Source organism: Trichoplusia ni, chromosome 25 (assembly GCF_003590095.1).
Source record: "Trichoplusia ni isolate ovarian cell line Hi5 chromosome 25, tn1, whole genome shotgun sequence".
Classification (NCBI taxonomy): domain Eukaryota; kingdom Metazoa; phylum Arthropoda; class Insecta; order Lepidoptera; family Noctuidae; genus Trichoplusia; species Trichoplusia ni.
The window spans coordinates 3,470,673-3,496,392 of record NC_039502.1 but is presented as its reverse complement, the minus strand read 5'-3'; the positions used below and the strand labels follow the sequence as shown (position 1 = coordinate 3,496,392).

General features: G+C 35.7%; 1 protein-coding gene across 1 annotated transcript; it reads left to right on the top strand.

Moving 5' to 3' along the window:
- The first annotated feature begins 8,500 nt into the window (after positions 1-8,500).
- LOC113505229 (cAMP-dependent protein kinase catalytic subunit) lies at positions 8,501-12,974 on the top strand. The gene has a single exon (XM_026887845.1). The coding sequence runs from the start codon at positions 8,829-8,831 to the stop codon at positions 9,888-9,890; it is 1,062 nt and encodes a 353-aa protein (XP_026743646.1). The 5' UTR covers positions 8,501-8,828; the 3' UTR covers positions 9,891-12,974.
- The last annotated feature ends 12,746 nt before the right edge of the window (positions 12,975-25,720 follow it).

Here is a 25,720-nt window from a genome sequence, read left to right as displayed (position 1 = left end):
TTTTATGTTCCTCTATCGAGGAAATAAGTAATACGTTTTGTTAAATTAGATGAGTGTTCAGGTGGGTGCCACTGTAAATTAAGTGTCCGTGAAATTCAATTTGAGCGTGTGGTTTTCACGAGTTCATTGCCCGATTGTCTCGTTACGCCTACCTGTTTTAAGTACATAATTTCTTAAGGTAAATATATAATACCTAGGATATCTATACAGTTTTCTTTAGATGTTTAATTTATTCGCATTTTTTATTTAAAAACTTTACGTTTTCATAGCGTGACGCTGACACCACGTTGCAATAAGAACGCGTTTATTTCCCGCCAACCACAGTGCGTTCGCTTGTGCCAGAAAAGCGTAAGTCCGACTCTTGTCCGAATGACTCCTAAAGCCAACCTTATTGCAGAATCGGTAAACATTCCGCTATACAGTTTTAAGCTTTATTCCGTCGACATAAGCTCAAGATTAAATTTGGCACGGCGTAAAATACGACATGGTCCCTTGACAGGTCGATGGCTTTTAAAAGAAATCTTGGCACTAGTTGGTGATTTCGTCAGAATATGAATTCGTCAAGCAGAACAGTTCGTGATTCGATGTATCCACGTGCCCACATGATACCTATACTTACATAGGTACTAACCACTTCAAATAAAATGAGTAATTAGGTACTTTGTTCTTTCATACAGATAGCCGTATGTTTCCAAGTTGCTTTTACAAAAATCGTATTCGTTAGACATACCTAGGTACCTACAACAAGGATGCGTAGCATAGTGCCAAAAGCGAAATACACGAGCAGGATGTCCGCCATCCCTACTTTTTAGGGCTCCGTATCCGAAGGGTGAGAATGCTAACGGGACCCTCTTACCTAACGTCACCCTCCGCTGTCGGTCCATCTATCAGCAGACTGTATGATGTATTCCATGAGCACATTTTCTTTTTCCTGCCGTTGTTGTTATCCCGATGAATAATATCGAAGAGCGAAAGAACCATGATTAGCGTGGTGGCTATCAAACCAAATGTACTCTTTCAGTCTGCTTGCCAAAGCAGATGTACGGACCTAGAATACTTTTGAATTTGTGTTTAATTTTTAATTAGACATAATATGTAATCAATAGATAATGGAAAGTATCCATTTTACCTAAAACATTTAACATTACAAGCACTAGTTCGACCGATAACACCTAATGTTTTTCACAATTCTGAATAAATTAAAAGTATAATGCTCTAAAACAGAATTTTAACATTTTGCCGCCAATGTAATCATTTTGGGTGTTTTAAACAATTTTAAATCTTACTTCGGTGGCGTAAAGCTTACTTTAAATTTTTTCATTTGCGTTTGGGTTTTGAATTTATGTATTTTAGAACTTTCAACCTTGGGTCAACTGCTCACAGTTCAAAGCTAATCGTAGATGCTTTGGGATAAATTGGACTCCGAAAAAATATTCATTTTACCTGTCTTTGTAGGTTGGTATTCTACAAAATACGAAATGTATCGTTGTGACCTGAGTCTGGGTTCCGAATATATGAACGCAAGGTTATCATATATTTTTATTATAAATAGTATAAATACCTACACAAATAATGTAGGTAAATATTATCACACATTTTGTTGTGATAATAATGTAGGTAGCTAACTTACTATAATTAATGTAAAAAGATAAATAGCATACACATATTTTTTTCAACAACTCGTGGTGCCTGAGGAACTTATTACGATTTTGAAAAAGATGGATACAGGAAATAATCATAGCAATTTATATAATATCAAAAATGTTAAAATTACTGAAATTATTCAATTACTTACAATGTAGTTTGTTTCATTACAAAAGTGAGACATTTTGAGACATTGACAGCAGGACTGTCGCGCGCAAAGCGGAACGTATGGTCAAATGTGCATGCACCATGTGCTTCCAGACAGGTGAGACAGGCTAGTACAGTCAGCATCAAAAATGATTTTTCGTTGTGCGATATTATTCTATGGATTATCATTATACCGAGATTTTTAAATAAGACTGTTGACCTAGACGTGTAGAATATAACAATTCTACACGTCTAGGTAGATAGATACGTATTAAAATTGTCTTGTACATTTTAATGGTATATTGCCCTTCAAAAGCCAGGTGCGCTTAGGGGACTGGGGAGTACCTACCTACCTACGCACCCCACGTTATAACTTGTTCAAGATGAATGCAAGTACCACGAATAATAACTGAATAGGTATCTGTATTATTATTATATTAATATGTATATGGATAGGTAGCTCTGAGTAGCTCAATCGGGTCCAAATGGAATAAAACTCGATTAAAGCTTACCTCCCCTCATCCACTTATTTACATTGTACGCTTATTCCACAACTCTCACACAACTGACAACGCCATCTAGTCTCAAACTAAGCAAAACTTGTATTATGAGTACTAGACAACTGATAAACATACTAATATATTTCTAAATGCATACATAATATAGATAAATTAGACTCCGACATAGAATAAATGGTCGTTCTCATCACACAAACATTTGTCTTAGGTGGGAATCTAACCCACGACCTCCGGTATAGCAGTCAGGGTCACTAACCACCAGACCAACAGGCCAATCGATCTAACTTTAATCGGATTTTGTTATTTTGTATCAGTAGAAAAATTGCTTTAGAAATGAGTAGAAACATAATAATTATTAATTAAAATGTTAGGTTTTGACACTATGTTGGCAAGATTGATGTTCAATGTTGATAATATAAAATTATCGTTTGTTTTCGTGCAGCTAGTTAGGTAAATTGATACAAAATATGTTTTTACAGGATAAGCGTAATATAAAACGGTAATGTTCCTTGACACTAATAACAATAGGTTAGGTAGTTTGTAGGTTTGCAACGTTTAATCTCAAATAACATTCGACACGGTTATTTGTTGTCTTTGTTTCTACCTGGGTAGTGAGTAGTGAGCAGTCTGGGGTAGTAAATACACTTTTTTTTCTATTAACTTCCCCGGTTCCTCCACACCATTTAGACACCATTTTGAAACAAAATAAAGGGACTAATTGTATGTTGCAGATATTATAGGATGCTAACTAACACGACTCAAGGTTTATAAGACAGCCACGCCTATAATGTCAGCTACATAATAACGTTGAGATCGCCATTACTCGCGAGCGATAAGATTGAGTTTTACTGTTTTGTGGGTGATTGTACTTTATTGACTTGACGTCTCCATTTTAACAAATGAAAATCGTGAACTTGGCAGTGTTTACTGTTGTTGTTGAATCCCGAACACTTGTATTTGTCATCTTGCTCACTGGTCACGCGCTAGGCACCTAGGGCTAGTGCTAATAAGCCGCTAACATAACACATAACATTATGACGTCACAGTACAGTTACATTCAGTTGCTAACGCGTTTCCTTATACCTTACATTACCTACAACTACTAGTTATTCAATAAGTGCGTTTACTTTTTATTGTACTTTCACGTCAAACGAGGAAGTGCGATGAAATGAAGAAATGATCAATCATTGTCAAGACATCTGCGCAAACATTGTCACATGCGATTATAGGCCGTATTTGTATGAGTAAAAATATCATAAAAATCGAGCTACCACAGTGACATAAAATGTGAAATGTAACATGTATTAGCCTATATAAGTATTATCATTATGGAAAGTCTTGAACTTGTACCTAGCAAAAACCACTTAGTGTCACATCATCGCCGATAGAGTGCGCTGATATAAAATTCAATTCAAAACTAGAACACTGCGTGTTTAATAATGGTTCGGTTCGAATACTCCCTTCAGCCAACCAATCAGGGGCGCGCTATATGACGCCACTAGACGCGACGCCCAACCCTCCAATCGTAGCGTGCCTTTACCCTCGAATGTTCTACGAATTTTGTGACCCTGAGCGAAAATGAAAAAAAAATGATGCCATTGAATTTTATTTGGAACGTAGAAGCCAAACTAAAAAAAGTCGATGCCCGCCAAAAAGTGCATTAATGATTTATACTTGGATGTTTTCCGGTACTCACTGACCTATTTTTAGAGTATCTATCCAGGTTTATTTTTAAATTTATGCACCGAAAAACCCATCTGTTTCGTTAGTCAGATAGCTATGCATAGGTGCGTACAAAAATACTCTAAAGCTCCGCAAGGTGGCGATGTGCGTTTTAATCATATTTATTTAGTCAGGCGCATCATCATACCCTTTAAGAAACACGTAAACGAAACCGTATATAATCGGGCTATAAAAACGAATATTCAATTTGCTTTTATTTGATAACAGTTCAATACAAATTAAGTCTGTAACTAGGTAGATAATACTCATGAATAAACATTATATTCAAGTAGGCTAGGAAATTCAAAGAATTTGTCACTCTTTCGTGTTTCTGATTATACATCTGGTTAGTTAATTACTTTACGATTATGTAGGCATCACTATACGTTGCCTCACGACATGCTCAACTAACATACCTTATCGCGTTTACCATTTCAATGATTCTAGCTATTCACCCGCAAACATAGAAACAATATCAACCTTAGGAGCTCGACAATACGGTTATTTTTTACTTGGCGAAGAAATGTCACACGTTTCTAAAGGGCCGCTACCTTGTCTAGTCTATCTTTAGTTGTGTGCGGATTGAAATAATAGCTGTGACACTGACACAGTGACTATAAAATTGAAGCTGAATTTGCAAGATTCGCCTTTGAATGTTGTCACTCTTGTCACATAGGTACGTGACACAATAGCGTGGGAGCCGCTTCACTCGTTTACGACATTTTACTACGAAACTTGAAACCTTTAATGAGTTCTCTGAGGCATGGTAATGAAGATTTAGGTCTGAATAAATTATTTAGGAACATATTAAACTCTAAGTGCATGTAGACTGATAAAATCATACTATTATTGTGTCTACAACTATAACGTTTTTTCTATACGAAAAGTTGTTGGTTTGCCTTAGAGTCATTGAACAAGAGGTCGACCGGTGCCCGGAGCCGCGCGTGTCCTAATGATCTAATCGATTCACGTGGAAGATGACCAGCGGCCGGCGTCGCGTCGCGTCTAAGGTAAAGCTGATGATCACCATCAACATTTAAATAAAGCCTTTAGAACTAGATAGCCATATACATAGAGAAGTGAAATGGATAAAAACATTAACGCAGAGTCGCAGACACAATCTCTCAATCCTATACATGTCACACAGTCACGTGAGGTAACGAAACGAAAAGTCATTTGAGCGATTCGTTCTCTGTTAACGCTCGTAGAAATGAACAAAAAAGTCAAACGGCATAAAATGCATCAGCTCTTTGTATAGGTTCACGCCTACCGCCTAAATTTTAAATTTGTTGTATTATTGCTTCTACATGGCCAACGACGGCTATACAACTTCAAAACGGTAGATTTTTCAGTATGTGGGTACCTACTAGGTACTTGTATTTGTTATCTGTGCCGCTTTTAAACACTTAACTAGCAGATACAAAAAAGGGAAGTCAAACTTATAATTTAAATAAAGGAACTATCGTAAGCGCCGACGCAGACGCCTCGCTTCAAGTGGATGTTTTGTACTGTCATAAAAAACGCAGGCGTTACGAGAGCTGGCTGAGCGTAACATCCATAAGAGTCAGGCGCTTTTTTATTTTTATAGTCTAAATTACAAAATGATGCCTTCTCTAGTGATTTGACTATTGGCCTATGTCAGTCAAATCTAAATAGGACAACTCATATTGCAAAAGTTTAATCACATTGATTGACTTTCTGGCCTACATCTTCGCATGGGTATCCGAAAGCGTTACAGAAAATATATAGAGATAAAATAATAAAATAGTACAATTTATGCATTAGGAACCTTACTAGAAGCTTGAAACACAGACATCTTTCATACAGTATCTAAATATACATTCTAAAATGAACAGAGGAATATAGACAGAAAGTCAAAGATGAATCCAGTGACTCACTCTCGTCATCACTACCGCTGCCGTGATAAAAGTTATTCACAGACTTTGTTATTTTTCTAGTTCTTTATTCATATTTTAATGCGCTGCAAAGTGTATTCATTATAATGATATTGTGTATATTCCGGTTGCTACGCCGCTTCAAGGCTGTCTGCTCTCGCGTTCGTAATTCGTAATAATAATAAAATTAATTTTGCAACTGAGCTTGAGTTGAGCTGATTTTTGCGCGGATTTCAAGGAAAATAATATACGTATGTTTTGTATAATATAAAAGATTAATGTTATGTAAATATACGGCCGAAGTAATGACTACGGAATTGTTGACAATAGATCGACTGTCTTCCGCGTTGAAGCCATGCTTCAGTTTTTTTTTACGTAATAAATAATGTATCGTTTTGCTGAGCTTCAGCATCGAATAAATGCATGATCATGGAGTATAAAATTTAGTCATTCGTAAACAACTTATTTTGGAAGCAGCATCGCCATTTTGGATTTTAGCTGTTATAATTACATAATATATGTTGTCTTAATAAATTGCAGCAACCTAAAACGTAGTCTATGCCGATAGGTGTGTATGTTTTTATTAACATTTTAACCACTCGCTAAAAATAATATTCTTAAAATATTGTTGAAGTAGGAGCATCTGATGATCACCATGACATTGACATCGATCTTATGTTAATGAAATAAGGTCGATTATCGTGTTATTTTATACTTTGACCTTACTTATTTTTTGACGTAAAGTAAGTTGTTCTTTATACCAAACCAGCTATATAAGAATCTAGCCTTTCTTGAGCATTCGATACGTAACTAATCTACTAATTATTAATTTATACCGATGAAGAAAATACATTTGGTTCCATAATTAAAGCAGCGTCTAAAATGACCTCATGAGTAATTTACATACATGCAAATTCGTCCGATTTGACACTCGTCCTCAGGTATAACATAAAAACAAATTCAAAGTAAATATAATATAATATATCCTGGAACAGCTCACACACGGTTATCTGATCCCAAGCTAAGCAGTTAGCAGAGCTTGTGTTATGGTAACCAGACAACTGATAAACTCAATTATAACTTCTATCATACCATTTTAAAACCTTTACGTAGGCAAACTTGTATTAGTATTTCAACAAACTGCTTCATGTGAATCCAATCATAATTATATTATACACATAACGTAAAGTATAATCGTATTTTATATTGTGAACCACAAAATATTCAAAGAGAAAAAATATCGATTCAAATTTAGTTATGCAACACGCCGCTGTGGTAGACATTGGATGTGGCAGCACGATCTCAAATTGAAATTCTAATTCTTTCTCTAGATATAGCTGCCTGCCCACATAGATATAGCGCTCGCGAAGAGCGTGCTGCCACCCTGGTGTGAAATGGCTGAACTAAGATAGTGTTGCCCTATAAAATTAAGTTCCGACCAATTAGTAGAAATCATGTATTTCTCGCAATTTAATCATTTTATCGAAAAGGAAAATACTTACGTACGTTTTATAAGGGACTAGCTTCTCATTATTTTTAATTTCCTAAAATACTTAAATAAATATTTAATTTTAGTAACTCGTTAGTATGTATGTATTTTGATAACTTTTTGCTTAGTATCTTTACCACATCTTTCAGAATTTGGAATTTATGAGTTTTAGCACTAAAATAAGTCTTTATTGACGTAACTGTTTTATTCCCAATTTGTTTTTCATTAGTAAGTCTCCAAAAACATGCTTTGGCAGTGTAATGTTTTATAAATTTATAATACCACCTGGTAGATAATCAAATGGTTAGTATAATTTGGATAAATCCAAAATATTTTGATTAAATATGTCGTATTAGTTCATAAACAAATTAATGTAAATAGTATTTGTAACAAGCTATACTAATGAATGTTAATTTTAGACAGTTGTCTAGTTCAGCTGAGAGCGCCGTCTTTGTTTTCCGTTTATTTTCATAACATAATGCACTCATTATTTCTTGATTAAATATTATTTTTAGAAACATCATTAACCGGTGCAAACATGTTCCTGTGAATCAGGTTATACACCGAAAATAATATCATCTCGATGGAACAATCAGTTTTGCAACTTTTGTAAATAATAAAAATCAAGAAGTTTAGTCATGTTTTTATTTTATTTTGCAGAACGTTGTTTATCTTGAAGTTTTATCTTTTGAAAAGATATAGGTAACCTATTGCTTTTCATTACCAAGAACTTCGTCGATTCATTCAGAACCAGAAATGATATAGCTAAGGCCTTAGGTACTGTTATAAGCACTATAAGTAGGTAATGTATGTGACGACCCGTTTTCGTAAGGTGTTTTTTCTCATTTCATTAAATTTCAAGTCAATTAATAGATTTGATGATCTTTCTGGTTGCATTGGAAAAATCGAAATTAATTTTGAATGTGTCAAACTAACTTTTGTTTTAGTTCTAACTCAACGAACCTAAAATAAATTTGTCTCTAAATGAAACAAAATATGACAATTTATAGTAGGAATTTTGGCGTCTGGTAGTAGGTTTTGACGTGTTTTAGAAGATTATACACCGTGAGCTGGCAACATTTTTTAATTGACCGCCACCCGTGAGCGAATCGTTCGCTCGATCTCGCTCTGTCGATCGAGTCCGGTTGTGGAAGCCATTTTATTCTTGTGAATGTGACAAAGTATTTTTTGTGATTTTCGTACTTATAGGAATCGTGTCAATGTGTACCTCCACTGAGTGTATTTCGTGACGTGTGATCGTGCTTCTAAAATTGAGAATGTACGTGTTTAAAATCGGGTTGTGTTGACCTGCCCTGTTTCTTACGCGGTCGCACAGCAGGCATCGATTAGTGCAGCAAGGCGGCCTCTAATAACGGCGAGTCGAGGGTGTAGAACCAGTTTGTGGTGTGCGCCATGGGCAACAATGCTGCCACCGCCAATAAGAAGGTGGACGCCGCCGAAAGCGTCAAGGAGTTCCTTGACCAGGCTAAAGAGGACTTCGAAGAGAAATGGAAGAAGAATCCTACCAACACCGCCGGATTGAACGATTTCGAGCGGATAAAAACATTAGGTACTGGCTCCTTTGGTAGAGTCATGATAGTCCAACATAAACCTACGAAAGAATATTATGCTATGAAAATATTAGATAAACAGAAAGTCGTAAAATTGAAGCAAGTTGAACATACGTTAAACGAGAAGCGAATTTTACAAGCTATCAACTTCCCCTTCCTCGTGAGCCTCAAGTTCCATTTCAAGGACAACTCGAACCTGTACATGGTGTTGGAGTATGTGCCAGGCGGTGAGATGTTCTCGCACCTGCGCAAGGTCGGCCGCTTCTCGGAGCCGCACTCGCGGTTCTACGCAGCGCAAATTGTGCTAGCGTTTGAATACCTTCACTATTTGGACCTCATTTATCGGGATTTGAAGCCTGAAAACCTTCTAATCGATTCGCAAGGCTACCTCAAAGTAACAGATTTTGGTTTTGCAAAGCGTGTCAAGGGCCGTACGTGGACGCTGTGCGGCACGCCCGAATACCTGGCACCGGAAATCATCCTCTCTAAAGGTTACAACAAAGCGGTCGACTGGTGGGCGCTCGGAGTCTTAGTATACGAAATGGCGGCTGGCTACCCGCCTTTCTTTGCAGATCAACCCATCCAGATTTACGAAAAAATCGTTTCGGGTAAGGTTCGGTTCCCCTCCCACTTCGGGTCGGACCTGAAGGACCTCCTCCGCAATCTACTGCAGGTCGATCTGACAAAGCGCTACGGCAACCTAAAGGCTGGCGTGAATGACATAAAAGGCCACAAATGGTTTGCCAGCACCGACTGGATCGCCGTCTTCCAGAAGAAGATCGAGGCCCCGTTCATCCCGCGCTGCAAGGGCCCGGGCGACACCAGCAACTTCGACGACTACGAGGAGGAGGCATTGCGTATCTCATCGACTGAGAAGTGTGCGAAGGAGTTTGCCGAGTTCTGAGCGCACAGCTGGTGCCTGCGAGCGGACACTCCCGTGAGTAGGTGTTTTTAGTGAATCTTCCGTGACATTGTCGTGGAACGGTGACGAGTGCGACTCTTTGCCGACAGCTTTGGGTGATTATAGACGCTGAGGCGGCCCCTGGCTGGCACCCCAATGTGGATCAAATTTGGAGTGTAGGCAAGATGATAGTAGAACTGATTTCCGATATTTCGGTGGCGTTCATTTGCTTAGTGCCCTTTCAAGTTGACATAACATACAGCAGGTAGAGGAGCAGCAGTGACCCTTGTTCTGGTGATATCCCGAGTGTTACCACTGACACACTGTACCGTGGTGTTCCCCAGCACTCAATGTCTTGCTACCTGATTGTTCATTACGTACATGGTAGTTTGCTGTTGATAGCATTGGGATGTGGTGAGCTTTATTATTATATAATATTTTTTATTGTTTTTACGAAATCAAAAATACAATTTTGTAATATGTAATATTGATCAAATTTTTCTTGTTGCTTTTTAAGATTCACAATCAAACTTCTCAATTTCGATTTAATCTATTTACATCACTTAACCATCAACTTAGAGCAATTGCGACAACCATCACTAATAATTTTAGTAGACTACTGAAATGGATTTCCTAAAACTATGTATTACTTATCTTGATGGAATGTTATCATTAATTGTGTATAGGTTTTAATTAATTGACATTTCGTTATTGGTTTTATTAATTTATAAGGTTATTAATATTGTTGTATCAGTTGATATTTTTAACTAAGGAACTATAACTACATCAAATATTGAAGAGATTAATTTATTGTATATGTATTCATTGTAGTTGTGTTCACATGTGCAATTTGACCTGTGTTTGTGATCTGATGTGAGGTTTCATTTGAATTTAAGTGTAATTTGTATTAGTTCCTTATTTTGTAGGGTTAAGTGTAGTTACTTTATCTGTGGAGTCAAACATACAGAATGTGCATGAATATACATCATGTGAAGTCAGCCTCTCAACAAACTGTGCTATGTGACCTGGCCTTATTGCTAGCATCAGTTTTACAAAAGCAATAAATATTGTTAACTTAAACATATTCCATTTTGCAGCAATATTTCTGTCCTGTTAAATGTTTATAGTTTTATACGTTACAACTTGGTATTCAGCACAAAATAAGACATGAGAGAATTTTTATATATGAGATATTGTTTTTGTTAAGAATAGGAATATGTTTAAAGGTACCTAGTGTTAGATCCTTGAGCGCGGCGTCGCGGCGCGTCGATATCTTGTCATTGAGACTGATGTTATCAATAAGCGTGTTTATAATGAGAAGTAACGCCATTATTATCAGGTTCAGCTATTAATTTTGGTCCCACCATTCTGTGGAGTGTGTGATTCAGCAATGGTTAATTGGCAATGTTTATTATAAAGTTTGTTAGCTATTAGATGTAGGACTTTGAATCCAGGCTGTACAAATAAATATCTAGTAATTCGTAGTGCATTTTACATTGTGTACATTGTGAGCGTCTGTGGTAATAGTTATTAGGTTGGAAATCATGGGAAGGTTACTTAACCGCTCTGTGCACATTCATATTTATTATAAAATGTTACTGATGTGACTTGAGCTATGTCTGATGCATATGATTGTTGTCTTTGAGTTAGTACTATGCTCGTTCTAACAATTGGAACTGGTCAACTTATAATAACTACTTGTAAATCATATCAAATTGTACACTAAATTGAACATTTTGAGTCAACATATATTGTAAATGCATTCTCAATCTTTTTTATGATCAATCAATGTCGAACTTCAATAATGAATTTATATTCAAATCGCTTATTTATATTATATATTTTCTTACTAAGCACTTTGCTTAGATAAACAATGTCTTATGGTGAAATGTCTATTGGCAATTTAAAAAGCCATAAAATCATGTTATTTTTTATATTATTTAGTTTATAAATCATTACCTATTTACTTGGTGCCATATTTATAATTTGAAAATGGTCCTATTGTGTAAATATTTAGATAATCAATGTTTTTATTCTCTTTATATTATTCAAATTATTGCCTACTTCTTGACAGTATACTGCTGTGCTAAATCGGTACTCTTATCGCATATATTATGTCAGTATTAAACTTTGCACCTTTTTAAATAATCAATAAGTATGTCTTGAAGTATCAGTGAATAGTAGAACAATACTTAAGTAGCTAGTCACTTCATATTTGTTAATTTTTAAATAAAACTATGCTATGTTTCTAAAGTGGCAATGTTGAAAGCTTGGTGTCCAAACACTTAGATATTTATTAAGATTTAGCTAGTAGAATTTATAGATTAGTTTATATCAAAGTTTTAAAAGTGAGAGTAGACCAATTCTAAGTGAAAATCATGGTACATTACTGTAGCAATGTTCAAGTCAAACTGTTAATTAATGATTCTCAGATAGCTTTCTAGACATTGTTCAGAGCGACAGTTTTTTAGTGAGATGTATTATCTGTTTTCTATTGTCTGAGCTGATTGCCTGTGGACTAATGAAATATTACTACTTTACTTTAGTAAGAAAGTGACATTCACCAATTAGACATTGTTTAACGATTCTAGCGTTATTTCGAAATTCGCGTAATCTAATTCGTACAGTTCCGTAGTGTCAACGCAACTTTTGATTTCTAAGTATTGTATTGACTAATAAGAGTATCTGATGTGTACCCCTCGTTGCAGTCATTGTATATAACTGTAGAGTGATCGTATCCCCAGTAATTAGGAGGTTCGGTATCAGCTTTGATAACCGCAGTCACATTTCATTCCAATTAGCTTCACAACTTGCTCATTGACACAATATGAACGTTCTAATGTGAACATTTTAAGCCATTTTGGATATTATAAACATTAGTGTGACAGTATGTGTATTTGCGAGCCGTCGTCTTTTTATATCTGTGCGTATTAAATATTCAAATGTTCACATCTAGATCTATTATATCGAGTGCCTATAGCATTGAAAGTTCAAGTGTAAAAAGTCAGTTAATTTCAGTAATTATTTGTCACCATGTATTGATCTTCCATAAAATTACGATGAAATTAAAATATCGATGTAACAGTATAACAATGGTTTGATTTTCGTTCAGCTATCATACATAATCGAGTTCTATTCCAGAGATTACTATACGTGGCTATTTGGCACATCTGCTTTTGTGCGTCGAGTTGGCTTGGTACGTCGAAGATAAAATATTTTCGCCGCTATACGTGTATTGTATTGTTTGACGTTGTTCGCACGTTTGGACGAGCACGGCCGCGGCACGTGGGGCGAGCCGGTTTAATACGGGGCTTCCTAATAAAGCGGAATGCTCCGCCGCACAGTGGGCTGAAAATAACGTTTCATGGACATTCAATTTTTTTTTCCAATTTGACGTGTTTCTTTATTGGAATCTGTTAAAACATGCTTCTTATTGATATGTTTTAAATATAAAGTCATAGATCATAGCGAAAGGCACACTTTTGATTTTTTTTCAAAAACTTTGTATGGGGAAAACCATAAAATAAGCTATATCTCAGCTGTCGCGTGAGTGCGCGTTATTTTCTTTCACATGATTATTGCTCTAATTTTTTGCAAAATTTTGACGTATTGCACCACGCTCGCGAAAGTGCGCTTGCTGAGAAAAAAAATATTGAAAAATATATATATTTTCCTTTGAAAAATTCGTAAATTTATTAAAAAAAAATACCTATATATCTCTAAAAATTATAACATTAGCGGCCATAAACAACTTCAGTGCTGTTTAGCTCTTCTCAATTTTATAATAATGAACAATATGCGGCTAGATATGTATCAGAGAAATATGTTTTTTACCTAATTTGTTTATGACACACGGTCTTGGATACCAGACCCTTTTAAAACAATGGATTAATATCAGTAAGTACCTATTGTTGCCATATTATTTCGTTGCCATCGGTCAGCTTTAATGGAACTAATGAGGTCATGAACACACTGGAATCATCATTTCCATCTTCCATTTTCTGTTTATACCTGCTTTGGTTCGATGAACCATCAAAACCTCACTTGGACACTAAAATAAGGTAATTTTTTTCGACACACACAGGTAAACTTTTCAAAATTCTTGTTACTGTTAAATCTAGAAGAGCTTGAAGGGAAATTTTGGCTGCTGTATCCGTCACTGTAATTGTTATTTTTTTGTCAGGATAACAATGAGATTTAGCTTGCTGTAGCTTAAAGTAGGATACAAGTCTGACACACCTTCTCGAATTTCCCTTAGTGTTATATATTGCCACGTGGACAATTTTAAGGATAAAAACATACCAAGTGCTTTCTCTGGTGTAAAAACATGCTTGGGATATGCTTTTTTGGTAAACGAGTTTAACTTTTCAGCAGCTTCTGGGTGTTTCATCATAAACTCAATAACAGAAGCCATATTGTTCAAACCTTCTTGTCTCATCATTCGCACAGCAGCATATGCAAGCTCACTGGACTCACAGTCTCTTTGATTTTCAGTCCTTCTTTTCTTTTGTTTTATTCCTAAATCTTGAAATGGTTTTCGAAGCAAACGCTTCATACTTGTCTGTGCTTCAGTTGACGAAGATGTAGAAGGGACTGGACATTCGAGAGTGATATGAGATTCAGACGCCACAACATCTGATGCCTTTGGTTCTGCAATGCAACTTGGCCAATCAATATCACACTGAAGCCAGTCTTCATATTCGCTCGCTCGCTTCGTGGGGTTTTGATGGTTCATCGAACCAAAGCAGGTATAAACAGAAAATGGAAGATGGAAATGATGATTCCAGTGTGTTCATGACCTCATTAGTTCCAATAAAGCTGACCGATGGCAACGAAATAATATGGCAACAATAGGTACTTACTGATATTAATCCATTGTTTTAAAAGGGTCTGGTATCCAAGACCGTGTGTCATAAACAAATTAGGTAAAAAACATATTTCTCTGATACATATCTAGCCGCATATTGTTCATTATTATAAAATTGAGAAGAGCTAAACAGCACTGAAGTTGTTTATGGCCGCTAATGTTATAATTTTTAGAGATATATAGGTATTTTTTTTAATAAATTTACGAATTTTTCAAAGGAAAATATATATATTTTTCAATATTTTTTTTCTCAGCAATCGCACTTTCGCGAGCGTGGTGCAATACGTCAAAATTTTGCAAAAAATTAGAGCAATAATCATGTGAAAGAAAATAACGCGCACTCACGCGACAGCTGAGATATAGCTTATTTTATGGTTTTCCCCATACAAAGTTTTTGAAAAAAAATCAAAAGTGTGCCTTTCGCTATGATCTATGACTTTATATTTAAAACATATCAATAAGAAGCATGTTTTAACAGATTCCAATAAAGAAACACGTCAAATTGGAAAAAAAATTTGAATGTCCATGAAACGTTATTTTCAGCCCACTGTGCGCCGCCGCCCGTACGCTCTCCATCATTGCGAGCAGACAGATAAAGATTTGTTTTATCGCTCACTGGTTCTAGTAGACGCTATAATTCATTATTACTGTCTTATCACTGCCCAGTTAGTATCACGCAAGTATCGGGGCTGTTTCAATTCGTAAATATCTTGCTAATTGAAAAAACGCCTGTAACAGTAGCTGTCAAGCATATTAATTGTTTATTCGGCTAAATATTAGGGCAATTGTAATAACATAGTCTTAGCAGACTTAGTTCAATGTCACCAAAATTGTTTATTTTGCTTTGGTTTTAACTTCTTTTTTTAGAAAGAATAACACACGACAAATGGAATGGTTTAGGAACATCGGTTGTATAATCAAAACGAATCTTCTATTGGCTTTAAAACAATTGACTGTTGGTAGCCGAACACGTTGTTTGAAGTCATGTTGCGTATGAATGTGACGCAGATTAATATTTTATCACTAGCTGTTGTGCGCGACTTCGTCCGCACGGTTATGAAGAAGTTATATACATATAATCTGATTAACAGTTTTAGAGTGCACGCAAATGCTCCTCGTTTTTTAACATATTTAATTATTGTTATCCTATAGACTTCCTCAATAAATGGGTCATTTAACACCGAAATAATCAAATCAAATCAAGCCTAGAAGTGGAAACTAACATTTCAGCTTTTTTTAGAGATACATTAAAATTGAATTTCAACTTTTAGATCATTGTATAAAAAGTATCTTTACGAAAGGATATCTGGTACGTAGGTGTTGCGGTGCGTGGTTCAAACCAACATTTGCCTAAATTACATCTGAATCACTCCCAATTTGCTGACACATTGTGTAAAACTTGCAGTTTATTTGTTTAGCTGAACGTGTAATATATACAAATACATTTATATTGCTTACATATCTAATCCAAAGCGTATAATCTTGTATTTTATATACGTTTACGTTCGATAACCTTTTAATTACCTGTTTAATTGCTGGTGTCGTGGCTTGAGTATGTCCACACGATAGTTAGTGTCGGTCGGTCTAATGGATTCGCCCTTAGTACCTTGACATTTATTTCTATATGTTAGGAAGATTATACAGAAGACGATCTATTTATTGCTCAAAAAATATGAAACGTTTTTAATTATACGTAATCTCTTCTGAGTAGTTCTATTAATTGGTTAAGAGAGTTGCTGGAATGGAGAACTATATCTCTGTTTTTTATAGGTATTGTATAATCTGTATAATTTTCTTTATCGAATGGTAAAGTACTACTTGAAGGAGGGACGCAAATGTACCTTCATAGTTTAATATGTTTTGATTTGACACGCGATTCTCACAGTGGGAAGTGGGATCATTATCATTCCATACAATGGATGTTTAGTGGGAAACATGGGCTTAGTATCACGTGCCAAACGATCTGTCGCCAGAAACGATTAATTTTCTACCTACTTGCGATGCCAATGGTCCTTTAGTAACAATTATATGTGCCGTTTTAAGTTGAATACGCATTGTCTTCACCACCTGACGTATTAACAAACGTGCACCGTGCCAAATATAACATTGGTCGATTAATTTATTTTCCATTATTAATGCTTACAGTAGGTAAAACAAAATATTTTTTAGTTTTAAAATAAATTCTGTCTAATCATCTTTACCCAAAACAGCTGTTCTTAAATTACTGTGTTATAGCAGTTAAAAGTTACAAGTTTCAAAGTAAAACCATTATAAACTCTCCCTAGTCATTATTTCTGCTCCTAATTATGGCTCAAGGTACTAAGGAATCCTTAGTATTTTAGCTAAAACAACTTCGCTTGGGTTGCTCTTCTGTGTCAAATATCGATCGGTTCTTAAGTGGGACACACATAATAGACCTGTCGGCACTCATGTAGCATTTTGCGCTTGCGAATAAGTAGGTGTGTTACCTATAAAGGCTGGTTCGTTCTCGCAACCGCGCCTGTCGCAACCTTGGGGCCTGAGAAAGCATGCGTTACGTATACCAACACTGTATGTGTGGTGCGACATTGCGGAATAATCTTAACGCCGCTTATGAACAAGCGTCGCTCACAATTACAACATCCTCTTTAAATTCGATAACAAATGAGCGCGTTTGTTGTTTAGGTAAATGTTGTCGTTTCTATATTTAAAACCTGTTCGAATCGCAGCATATCGACGAAAAATATCCTTGAATTTAAATACGTTATTATCAGTCAAAGTGGACTCTCATGTGTTACGAATTGATTTGACTAGATTAATGTGGTACGTTACTTGTTCTCCAATCAAGGACGTCTGGTAGGCGCAGTGGGCCGGTACATTGCCCATGTTGGTAATTGCCACTTATTTGCAGATGTCGGGTCTAGTAGATCCCTGTTCGCTCGACCTAGCGTTAATGCTCGAGCTCCATTTTGCGTCTGTTGTACGCCATATGTACATACGTTTTCCACTCGACAGCGCTGTACGTCATCAATACTACACATGCTAATTTTCACATTCAAACACGGCAATATCATCCAAGGTTTAAAGCGTTCTAGTTTCATCTCGCTCTTGTCGCTAGACAGCAACTACGGTCACGTGATGCCCTGGAGTTTCCCACGTTATAACATTGTTTATTCGTCGCATTTTCATGTACTTAATTAACATTATGGCTGTGTCCCAATCTATTTATTTGAAGCTATACGCCTTCTAGATTCAAGTCATTGTAATTGTTCGTTAAATTAACGAAAAAAGAACACTGTCTAGTATAAAATTTTCCATATTGTTGATCTATGTTTCTCAGTGTAAAATATTCGTGGTCGTGAAGCAGAGTGTATAGGATACATTAAACATCGGTAAGGTCAGCAGACCCGACCAAGGTTTATAGGAAATGGGCCGAGAGCGTTTGTCAGCGTTCTCGTTATAACTCAGATTTCTTTTAATATCTAATATCGTTCTTGTAATCTTATTTTCCTCTTACTGGACAGATATAGAAATTGCAGTTTCCGTTTTAGGTTCTAATTGTTTCTCTCAACATTTCCTCTTGAAGTGATTGAAATTGAATGATTCTGAAAAGTCATTATTGTTTTTCTATAAACAATATGGTTCTCCTTTTTATAAAATATTTCGATAGGGAATACTTACTAATTTTTATTTAATAATTCCATCTAAGTACTATAATATTTTTTTAGACTGCATTAGTCTTACATTTTTTCATTTTTTTTAATCCGCCAAAAATTCTTTAACTTAAAACTTTTTGTATAAACTCTGTAGACCCTAAAAAATACTTAAATTACTTAGATTGAATTATTAACTAAATCGGTTTCTATCACATATCCAGGCACTTACCTACTCCTTTTACTAAAGCGTGAAGAACCAGTTTGAAAGTAGGTCTATCGTCTTCGCATTGACAGGACTCACTTATCTGTTAATAGAGGATTTCCTAATAGAAATACCAAAACTCTGGACTTCTGGATTTGCAACGACTTCCTGCTCATAAAACGCTCGCATTAACTAATATAATGATACATTTGATACCACGATAAGATTATACGGAAGGTCGCGTGCAATAAAAATGTTATTTGTTGGCGACGTAGTACACATAAACACTAAGAATTAAAGTTACGATGATTGGTCATGTTATGGCATAGTTTATTAGTTCAATTTATTCTCAGAACCACTCTGGCCACTACTGGGGTTCTATTACCTACTGAAAAAGACAATCAAAAACACATGCGTCCTTTTTTATAAAGGTATGATAAATAAAAGTGCTTTATCTTTCTAGTTACATTTTTAATGTTAGTGTTTTTAAATAATAATAATGAAACCATTTACTTTTATATCTCATACATTTTTTCCGAACTCAGAGTAGCATGTGAATTAAAAGAATTGTCCATTGGAAAACAAGTACAGCCCGTCTGGGACACCTGTCTGACAAACCAATAGAAGATTTCATTGATCCAAAAGTTTAAAATAATGTCCTGAATAGGCATGATGACAATTTTTTTTTGCAGTATCTGTCTTGTAGTTTTTTGTATAATAATGGATACGTATTTTTTAATTCGTCCCGCAAACATAAATTGACCAAATTAAAGTGAATGAAACTTACGCGTTACGTCACGATTGAGTATAAATTTTACCATATCGTTACGTCACAAGCCCCCTCTCCTAAACTTTAAAGCAGTTAATCTTTGTCAATTCTGTTTTTTCTGAAAAAGGAAAAAATACGTGTCCCATACTTTTCAATATCTAACTGAGGGACTAATGAGATTTTTTCTTTTTATACCCAGTCATCATCCCTATTGCGTCATTTTAAAAAGTACTTTTGTTTCGTTGTTTGTAAGGATGGAGGTAATCGAACGCGGAAGAGATAAAAATAAAACGACGTAACAGCTATTATATAACGACGGATCAAGGGGAAAATAGGAAACTGTCGTAAATAATGGCTTCACTAATCTGTACTATTTACAAACAACTATTTACTTAGAAGCAGCTAATAGGGTACCATAATACAGACTAATTGTCATTGAAAAATATAAGTTCTTATCTCAATAGTAATTAACAATTCTATTAAATTTCTCCTTTTGAAGATGTGCCGAAAGAAATAAGCAGTAGGTACCTTTGTACTCTCTACTGTTATAATGTAGTGTCCGGTAAATCAGATCAATCACTCAAACAGTAAAAAAAAATAGGTAGGTACTTAAAGATTAAATCACACTACAGACTCAATACTATGATAGACTACTAGTTTTAGTCCACAAACGTAGGTTCACAAGTTAATAACCAAAGCTATCACGTGTCTTCTGAAACAATGCACGGAAGCCGCTCAAAATACACAAATATCTGTTATACTGACAATGGAAAACAGACGAGTTCATATTTAACCTGATATTATCATCGGTTCAAACTCCATTATCAGTCAGTTTGATTTGTGACAAAACAATTGATGTAGAACAAACTATAATATCTATTTCTATGGCAACCGATGACGTACGAGCTGTCTGCACCAGACAATAATTGTCATTAATCTCCGTGAATAGAACAGTTATTAAAGCAAAGTCTTTGAATATTGCTGAGAATTATTGTTCAGTATGTGTTAAGTGATCTGGGGAAGAATAAGCGCATTTTAATTTTATATTAATTGATGATTTTATTTGTATCTACTTGACCGGCGTTTCATAAACGTATCTTCAGATTACATACTAAATAATCCTAAATAAATGACAAAAAATATGAATATTTTCAAAATTTTGCACTGATTTGTATACGCCAACCAGGGAAATTGACCTTCTGAATAGCGAGTCCTTTTCCATAGGTGCCGTCACACCAACGCTTGGTACACTCCCGCATGATTTATTGTCCCGTGGGTGTAAGCTGTGGGTGCTAAATAGACTGAAATAAATATTCCCCGCCAGTAAACGTAACCCGCGAGATCAATTTCCAAGTTCAGCATCGATAAAGACTGATTTAGAGTCATTTGAGCTGCTTTTTTCTAAAAGAGACGGCCAACTATTCATCTAATCTTCCGATAGGTTTTTTGCCGATAATTGGTCATCAAAACATTGATTTTAATTGTTGAATTTTGCGCACGAAATCTGAAATTACGTATTTATTTTTTCGACTCGACTGTAATCACTACTTGTAAAACCGAAGATAATTACAAAGTAGAGCCAAGTTTCTTATTACAAAAGAAAGATTAAAAAACATTGTTTCGTGGAAGCAATGCCTAATTTATGTAAGAGAGGAACCTTCATTTGTACCTTGACAGCTAGAAAATATTGAAGATTCAAGTTGAACGTACGAATGTCAGATAAGAGGTGGAAACTCTGAAAAATTATCATTTAGCTTCTTGTCTAAAGACGGTGATATCTTATCAACGGCTGTATAACATTTCGGGTCCGCTTTAGTAGGTAAATGACTGGTGCGGGGATCTGCCTGACTTAAAAAAATATGTATTATGCGGAGGATGGGTAGGTAACTCATTAGTAGGCAGGTTGCGTGCGCTTGATGACATATTTTATTTGAGTTATTTTCAGTAATGAAAACTTTTTCTGCAATTAAGTTTTAAGATGAGGAACACAGAAGGTAACGTTTCTTAACAGCTAAGTTCAGGTAATATTAAGTTAGGCAATTAAATAATAAGAGAGTCTCACAGTATCAAGACTTAACAGCCGCTTTAGCTGAAGTTTATGTTTGAAATTACGTTTACGAAAGATTCTCACAAAAAAGGGAGACAAATTTGCTTCATAATTGTCTTAAATTCAAAAACTCCGACCTCCAACAAACCTGAAACAAGATCCCTGAACATCCAATATATCACCGTTATTGATGATGTCATATCGCGTGGTACAGTCTTATATTTTCCTTCGTCCCACACTCATAATTATGAGAAAGTGTAAGCTCGGTCAGGATAGCTCGGCCCATCAATTGCAGCGCGGGGCGTGGCGGGTGGCGCGCCGTGAAATAGCTCGTGACGTCATCCACGCGAAAAATAACGCACATCTATTATTGGACGGGTAATAAGGTATCTATCTTAGACCTGAGGTGTTCCTTTCATGTTCGTTACAATAAGGATTTTTTTTTGTGACAGCATAATTTGTACTTTTTTTCTCGCGAGAGCAAAACCTTGCTAAGAACCTTTATATTTCGTGTTTTTTTTTTTGTTGTTTGTCGTGTTAACTATTTAGTATCGTTTCCTATTAGTTATTAAAGTGCTTGTTAGTATAGCAATTACAAATATGCATTATGTACGTAAGAATAGGTATAATATAAATGTAGCACCTAATAAATAACGTTTCCGCATATAAATCGGACGCAAATACGGACAGTTGAAAGTGCGGTATGCAATATTATTTTGGCAACACCTTATCGGGGAAAACATGCCAAAATTGTTTGTTGATAAACGCGATAAAGTCCGCGCTGGTTCGATGTGAATGAATTAAATATTTCTGTTATGATAACATTGTTCTTGCTCTAGGTATATTTGGGGTAATGAGAACAAACAAACAACATAACGTTGCTTCGCTCTAACAAGAACGTAGGTAAGTTAACTTTACATTTTTAAAAGATTTCACCTTATGGGGGTTCTTCTAAGCTTTAAGAATTCTGTATATGCCTTACTTGCCTTATTGAACCTGGCCTTCTTGCTAATCGAACGCGTGGAAGAGGGTTTCCCAGAAAACGTCCTATCTGAGTAAATACATCTATCGATTGAGTTTATTCGTGTGCCTTGTCAGACCAAGACAAGAAAAGTTAATATTATGTAAAGAAGGTTCTCCTCATATATCCTGCGACTATTAAAAAACGCGAATGTTTGTATGGTATATAGACGTTCCTTTTTCACTCAAAAACCACTGAACGGATTTAGACCAAACATGGGAAACGGATAGTTGATAACCAGCATTATCATTTTATGTTACCTTGGGTTCATTTTAGATTCGTAGCGGGCCCCCGGGCAACAGATAGTTAGAACATAAATGAAAGTTACTTTGCAGTGAAGCCTTAATACATTTTCAGAAAGTTTTCCTTCGTTTTGGATAAATTACATATTATGCCAGGTTTCACTAAAAAAATGATCTTCAGTAGGTATACTCAGATTGTCCAAAGCATTTATCTGTAAATGTTGTTCTTCTGTGGTTGCAATAAAGGGTACTTCTATGCTAATCGTAAAAGATCTCGGCTGCGGCGTCACTTATCGCAAATAGATCCATGTAATGATACGATAGATAGTTTGCATGTCAACCGGCTATATTATTTACCTACTCTGGCTTCGTTTTTGTTGCTATTTGATCAATTCTACAAATCTTTTAGTTTGATGTACAAAAATATTGTTATTCACAAATACAGGTAAACAAGATGTCGAAGAAATAGCTAATCGCTTAAGGCTTTATTATAGGTATTGGATTTGACTAAGTGACAGATAAAACCAGCATCCCGGTGTACACCTAAATCTTGCAGTGTGTGATTTCAGGCTGAAATTACAACAACAACATGTCTATCCTAATACTTAAAAATACAATTTACGTTTTTTACAGCCTTATTTTTAAAATGAGCTATTCACTTCGCATCGAGCAATCACCTTAAAAGCAGGTGAAAGAAACCTCTTGGGCGAGATTAAATATTTTTTTCCATCATGTTGATTTTTTGTACTAAAAATAACTTAATCTTATTAAAGTTGCCACCTACGCGTATGTATCATAGCCGGCCTTAGAAAGAGCTACACTCGACACTCGTCATGTAACAACCATGCCAAAACAGTATCATATACATTAAACATAGTACCTATTACATACTAATTAAATTTGACATTATAATTCCATCCTTGTTTGAAAATTCTATGCAAAAACAATTTCATTCAACCAACGATTTGTGATAGATTCATAGGTATTTTGAAGGTTAGCGTTAGAATTATTAAAGCTATACACCAGTTCACATCACTGAACACCTCATAAACGGCTGGACCGATTTGAATGATTGTTTTTGTGTGCGTTTGGGTGGTGCCGTGGCTGTTTAAACGGAACAGCGCAATACACTGCGTGGAGCGGCATCTCTCTGTCATATCAGAAACATTACATACTATTGCTTTACTGGCGGTACAGCCAACATAGAAAAATGACAGACAGAAGTTGTCATTTCTTAAGTAGTTTCGTTACTGAAGCGAGACCCTGTTACTCCTTGTAGTGCACTGTCACTTTCATCACAACATTCTGCTTTAACGATCGGAATCTTTAAAAGATCGTTTTGCAACTCCACTTATTGATGATGGATGTTTGCTATCATGACTAGTAGATACAGGTATCAATATTTTTGAAAACAACATTAGTATTCTATTATCGTCTCAATAAGTACGTGATCGATTATAAATTGTTAACTCGATCGATCGAAATCACGATATTTTTTAACCTCATTAAATTATAATCGTTTACATTCATATTATTATTATCGGATTAATCCGTTCCTTTTTTTTTGTTTACACTTTGTTTCCTGAATTAACTTGACGAAACCTGACGCAATCAGTCAGTTTGATAAAAACTTGAGCGAGTTACGTATATGGAATTTTGTTTTGGAATAAAAGCGACTCCCACTTTAAGGTATTCATTATGAAGGGCCTCACAAACAATTAAGTCACATGCACAAAGACATCCAGACTCAGAACTAGGGATTCGTGGGTCATTTGTCCTATACGGGGATCGAACTCATCACACACTGAGCGCGGTGATCTTAACAATTCGGTATACATGCAGTAAATTGTTAAGGACCCTTTGAAGTAGGTGCGATGTTCTTATGGAACAAGGACATTGATACGCAGTGTATTCTGTCGTCTTGATACCACACCACCCATAGTCCTCAGTCCTCAGTACTCTGAGACATCATACTGGCATTGAAGACGCTTGCGTGGTTTTTTATAACAGCCAGCTGAATGTGACGCGCTAAATTAAATTAACATACCACCTTTTTCGCTGACATCACTAAAGAAAACAGCAAAACAGAAATATAGTATACTCGGCCAAATATATGAAAACACCACACATAATTTTGTGTATAATATAAATTTCGGAACGAAACGGAAATTGTTAATACAACTAACATTGTTAATTAGAATTCGTGTGGGCGAGTCTATGTGTAGTGACGTCATACGAGTATTTATAAATCCTTTCACACTATAGAACAAGGGGTTCCCAGTATAAATAACGGAGATACATGGGTCAAAATATAGCCAGAATTAGCGCGACCGGATAATATGTTCACCGCCTTCTGTAAACATGCTGGTTGACGTAATAAACAAGCTGTTGGCGTACTGTTACCTTTCAAAAGAGAAACCGCTATAGGAAAGAGATGCCGCTATACGTCACGTAGAGTGTTATCTCGCTTTTACTACTGTTACTGTCTTGCTCTAACAGTTGTTGGTAGGATCTAGTGTATATCTACATAGGTATATAACATATCGCGTGTGCTTTCGTGATGGTTTCCATAATGAGTGGAATATAACTTTGCGTAAACATTACTTTATTGAGGTCTCCAGCTGTGAGCTAGGTTGATAACCTATTGATACTAGAACGATGATGCAACTAATTGTTTGTCATAATAAATATGAATTTCAAGCTGAACAGACGTTTTTACAAGTAAACAAATATTAAAGAATGCAATTAATTGTATCGGGCTGAGTGTGCAGTCATTTAATTGTTTTCTATTAGAAATATTTCTTCCGCAGTTTGAGTATTAATAAACGTGATTGTGTGAGGTTGAATCAGAGTAACGTTCGATTGTTTTGCTGACCGATTGTGAGTCAGGTCAATGACATCGTTTTAATAATGTGTGTCGGAAATGTCTGGACAAGCTTATCTATACAAGGAAGTGACGTATTACGAAGGAGGTTGTAGTTTGAAAAAACAATTTGCAAATTATTGGTGATGGTATGAGAAAGAAATGTTAGTGGTGGAGGTAGGAAAAA

What these genes read in the sequence shown, in the direction of transcription:
- LOC113505229 (XM_026887845.1), top strand. Translation starts at nt 8,829, where the DNA reads ATGGGCAACAATGCTGCCACCGCCAATAAGAAGGTGGACGCCGCCGAA.